Raw genomic sequence first — 788 nt, forward strand, 5'->3', positions numbered from 1 at the left:
CAGTCCACGGTTCGAACGGACAGTTTGCTCGGTTCGCCCATAGAGGTGCCGAATCAAGTGAGTTCGACCACTTTGGAACAATTGAGGGAGTTCGAAAGCGTGTTGGAACAGGTGAAGGAAAGGAGCACGATTCAACCGCAGTCCCATCAAACGATATCCACCTCGCCCACCACCACCGTACAAACGCAAACGACCACCCAACAACAGCAGCAGCAGCAGCAGCAACAACAACAACAACAGCAACAGCAGCAACAAACTCAAGCTGGAAAACAGCAGCAAGTGTCCGTGAGCGCGTTAGCCCAACAATTGTTAATGCCAACGCAGCAAACCGGAGGAACGACGGGCAACGAGTTCACGAGCAACGGTAACGCGACAGTGAATTTCCAACAGGACGTTTTCTCTCAAAAAGTGTCGCTCGCGTACGTGAATCAGAACGCGGGTTCTGCGGTTTCGAAGACACCCAACTCGACACCGGTCGTGGTCGTGACGAGTTACTGTCAACCTGCCGCCTCCCCCGCGTTGAGCGTCCCCTCCCAAAGCTCCTCCAGCCCCTGCGTGACCCCTGCCCCGGCCCCCATACCCCCGGCCGGCAAAACACCGCCTACTCCTCCCTCCTCGAAAACGGTGAAGAAAGCGGCGCCGAAAACGGTGAAAACTAGCGCGACCAACACATCGAAGTCGTCCCCGATACCGAAACCTCAACAGAAACCGCAGGAGGACGAGCAAACCGCGCAAAGGATTTACGCGATTTTGGACGAGTACGCGGAGCAATTGCGCAACTCGCCCGA

General features: G+C 56.2%; 1 protein-coding gene across 1 annotated transcript in view; it reads left to right on the forward strand.

The window, feature by feature from the left end:
* Window positions 1–788, forward strand: part of LOC102671492 — a 16382-nt gene that overhangs the window by 9821 nt on the left and 5773 nt on the right. Inside the window, exon 8 of the mRNA XM_031511719.1 lies at window positions 1–786. This exon is cut by the window's left edge and continues 2659 nt beyond it. Coding sequence (XP_031367579.1) covers window positions 1–786 — 786 coding nt within the window. The remainder of the gene's footprint in view (window positions 787–788) is intronic.

Source organism: Apis dorsata, unplaced genomic scaffold (genome assembly GCF_000469605.1).
Source record: "Apis dorsata unplaced genomic scaffold, Apis dorsata 1.3 scaffold_344, whole genome shotgun sequence".
Classification (NCBI taxonomy): Eukaryota; Metazoa; Arthropoda; class Insecta; order Hymenoptera; family Apidae; genus Apis; species Apis dorsata.